We start from the raw sequence: 4,161 nt of genomic DNA on the forward strand, positions 1-4,161 counted from the left end.
TCAGCAGTGAACACTAATGTTTTGTTACGTAAAGAGGCTTGGCTCTTTATATTGTTTCCGTAAACAGCGAGTCCAACTCCCATATCATCATTGGAACCATCAGTATATAAATGATTATTACTGTGTACCTTGATATGTTCCAGAGCATATAGTTTTATAGCAAGTGGATTATTCAATTTATTAACTGGTATTGTACATAGTTTGTTACATATCTGGGGAGCACTCATCATCCATAGAGGCATTATTTTGTTAAAATTGTAAAATTTAATATTATAAAGATCATTGTTAATAAATAATATATTAGCTCTAATAGGGAAGGATGGGGTAATTTTTGTATTCCAGAAACAATCTGGTTCTTTAAATAAATCTTTGGTTTTTGCTGGACTATTTATACTTTTTAAACCTCTGCACATCGTTGTTATTTTGAATTTATAAGATAGTGGCATTTCTCCACTTTCTACAATCAAGGATTGGACTGGTGATGATTTGAATGCTCCGGTGGCTAACCGAATCCCAAGATGATGTACTGGATCTAACATTTTGAGAATAGTCTCACTAGCAGAACTATAAATTGGACTGCCATATTCTAATATTGGTAGAACTGTAGCCTTATAAAGTTTCAATAAAATATCTCTGTCAGCGCCCCATGAAGTGTGAGCTAATTTTTTATATATTTAAAGATTTTAAGGCCTTTGCTTTGGTATGTCTTACATGGGCCTTCCAGTTCAAATGATTGTCAAAATATAGGCCTGAGAGTTTGATTTCTGGATAAAAATGGATGGGAGTGTTATTCATGGTAAGAACTATATCTTCGTTTCTGAGCCAACGTTTATCCATGTATTGCTTGCGTTTTTTCATCAGAAAATTTAAATCCAACAGATAATGCCCATTGTTCAGTTTTATTTAGGGAGATATTTAAGATTATTTGGATGTGGCGCAAGTTGCTTGCGCAAAATCATCAACATATAAACTGTTGTATACATCTTTTGGAAGTGTTTTAACTATATTATTGATAGCTAGTGTAAATAATGTGCTGCTTAGTACGCTTCCTTGAGGGATACCTTCTTTTATTTCAAATGTTTCCGATAATACTGTTTCAATTCTAGGCTGAAATGTTCTTTCTGTTAGGAAATTTCGTATGAAAATTGGGAGTTCACCCCTTAGATTTATGTCATATAGAGTTTTTATAATTAAATGTCTCCATGTTATCATAAGCTTTTTGAACGTCAAATAAGACTGCAACAGTGATTTTCTTTTGTACAAATCCTCTTTTGATTTGATCTTCTAGTGATGTTAGTGAGTTTAAAGTTGAATGATTTTTTCTACTTCCAGACTGAGTGGATGTTAGAGCTTTATTTTTCTCTAAATACCATATGAGTCTATTATTTACCATTTTTTCCATGAGTTTACAAAGACAACTAGTTAGTGATATAGGTCTATAATTATTTACTGATGTTGGATCTTTGCCAGGTTTGGGTATAGGAATTACAATAGCATGTTTCCATGCTTTGGGAAGTAGTTTCTTTTTCCACAGGTGATTATAAAATTTCAATAAGTATTCTTTGGCTTTAATGTTAAGATGTATAAGAAGTTCAAAAGAGATATCTTTTCCTGGGGCAGAGTTACTACAAGATTTTGATGCAGCATCAAATTCCTCTAATGTAAATGGGACATTGTAGTACAGTTGTTGACTTGTTTCAAAATTAATTATAATTTTTTCTTCATTCCTTTTTTTTATTTCGAAAATGTCCGTCTAAATTCAAGCTATAACTTATTGATTCTAGGTGGCGACCTATTATATTTGATATTTGTTTTAAATCATGAATTATTTCTCCATTATGTACTATTGGGGATCTAGGTGATCGACTATATTTGCCATTAATTTTTCGAAATCTATCCCACATTTGTTTAACGGTATCATTTGAGAAATTGGAAACGTAATTATCCCAAGATGACTTCCTATTACTAATAACTTTTTCATGAATTGAGCAGATATTTTATTCAGTAAAGGTTTGATATAATCAATTTTCAATGCTATTAATACTAAGACTTTCAATGTATATCTGTTACTTTTATATAATTCGTTATATCTTTGGTTTAGTCTGTCTAATCGTCTACTTATTTTGTGCTTCAGTTTGATAATTTCTGAAAGTTCTGTAGACCACCATGGAACAGGATTTATTTTTGGTTTATAAGTAGTCATTGGTATTGACTTGTGTCCAGAACTAATTACAAAATCTGTAAAATATAAATTAATTTCATTGTGATCATTGTTACTTTGGAAAGGGGAAACATTTTTGGTAACTGAATTATACTTTTCCCAATCGGCTTTTTAAAAAATTAAATTTTGGTATAAATTGTTGATGATTATCTTCAAGACATGTGATTACAATTGGGTAGTGATTAGTGGTATGAAGATCATCTAGAGCAGGGGTGTCAAACTCATTTTGGTTCAGGGGCCACATACAGTCCATCTGATCTCTAGTGGGCCGGACCAGTAAAATAATTGCAAAATAACCTTTGTTATCTCCAAATATATAGCTTTTTTTCAGTAGGCTACTATGCTTTATCACTCAGCCTACAATGGATCTATATTAGCTTATTGCACATATATTCACAGAGAAGCCAATGGAAATAAAATATTTTCAATTTCATTAACAATTTTTTTTTTTTTTTGAATGGATATCTTTTTACATCTGACCATCTGAAGTTAACTCACCACACTAATCTCAAGAGGGAGCTATGAAGAAAGTTAGCATCCTGCCTTAAAAATGTAAATGTGCACATTTATGAAAAATAAAATACAATTAACAAACATAAAAGTTATAGCAGAGCAAGAACAATAAGATTAGACTACATCAGATCAAACAGTTTTGTAGGCTAGGCCTACTGAAGGTGAGAATGAAACCAGAATAATCTTATTTTCAAAGAACTGTATTTTTCATACTCCAAACATTTGTGAATATTAGTAATTAGGCCCAGGCCTCCATGCTAATTAACATCCCATCCCACTCTCTCTCACCAAAATCTATCGGCTGCTACTAGCTCCTGACACTTGGCATCTTTTAGCATTCACAAGTACATCAATATCAGGTTTTAAATCCTGAGTAGCAACACATTTCACAATGTCATTCAAGTGTCCATTTGTTAACCTTGAGTGGTGCTTTGTTTTATTGAGGTTCATTACAGAGAACGCCTTTTCACACAGATAGGTAGTCCCAAACATGGATAAAATCTTTGCAGCCAGGGATGTTAATTTAGGGTACCCTGGCAAGAGATATTGATAAAACGTATCCAAGCCCACTGACGCAAATTTCTGCTTCATATTGGAATCACATTGCAAGTCAATTACCTCGAGTTGGATATCAGCAGGCATATCAGAAGCCTTGACTGTAAATGGCGAGCGAAAAAATGCAAATTCATTTTCAAGTTCACTAAAGATCTGAAACCTCCGCTCAAACTCTTGCAACAATCCTGTTATTTTGTCCTTGTATTGATCCAAATCAGCATTAAGACCAGTCACATGCATAGCTGTGAGACATGGAAAATGAGAGGTGTCACCGTTAGACAGCTGTGTCTCCCAAAGTGACAGTTTCAACTTGAATGATCGTATGTTTTCATAATACTGAGTGACAACTTTTTTGCGGCCCTGCAACATTTTGTTAAGATTATTGAGATGCTGTGTAATATCCACCATAAAGGCAAGATCCTGCACCCATTCTAGGCATTTAAGTTCCTTTACTGGGTTGCCCTTTTTCTCCATGAACTGTCCAATTTCCTCTCTTAATTCAAAGAAGCGCTTGAGTACGGCACCTCGGCTTAACCACCGTACTTCAGTGTGGTATGGTAGGCCAGCTGGAATGTCATTACCACTGAGAAAACAGTCAAACTGACGGTGATTCAAACCTCGTGCTCTAATGAAATTTACAGTTTGCACAACCACACTCATAACATGGTCCATTTTTAGTGTTTTGCAGCACAACGCTTCCTGATGCAAAATACAATGAAATGTCCAAAAGTCTTGTCCTCCATCCGTGGCCTGCACTTTCTCTCTGAACTTTGTTGCAACACCTGCCTTTCCCCAACCATTGATGGGGCGCCATCTGTAGCCAAGCTGACAGCACGGGACCAGTCCACTCCGGCCTTGTCCAGCATTCTAAT

The 4,161-nt window shown here is 34.6% G+C and overlaps 1 protein-coding gene across 1 annotated transcript; it reads right to left on the reverse strand.

The window, feature by feature from the left end:
* Window positions 1–3,028: 3,028 nt before the first annotated feature.
* Window positions 3,029–3,961, reverse strand: LOC136827860 (general transcription factor II-I repeat domain-containing protein 2B-like). Its single transcript, XM_067085319.1, has one exon. The coding sequence runs from the start codon at window positions 3,959–3,961 to the stop codon at window positions 3,029–3,031; it is 933 nt and encodes a 310-aa protein (XP_066941420.1).
* Between the last annotated feature and the right edge of the window lie 200 nt (window positions 3,962–4,161).

Source organism: Macrobrachium rosenbergii, chromosome 42 (assembly GCF_040412425.1).
Source record: "Macrobrachium rosenbergii isolate ZJJX-2024 chromosome 42, ASM4041242v1, whole genome shotgun sequence".
NCBI lineage: Eukaryota > Metazoa > Arthropoda > Malacostraca > Decapoda > Palaemonidae > Macrobrachium > Macrobrachium rosenbergii.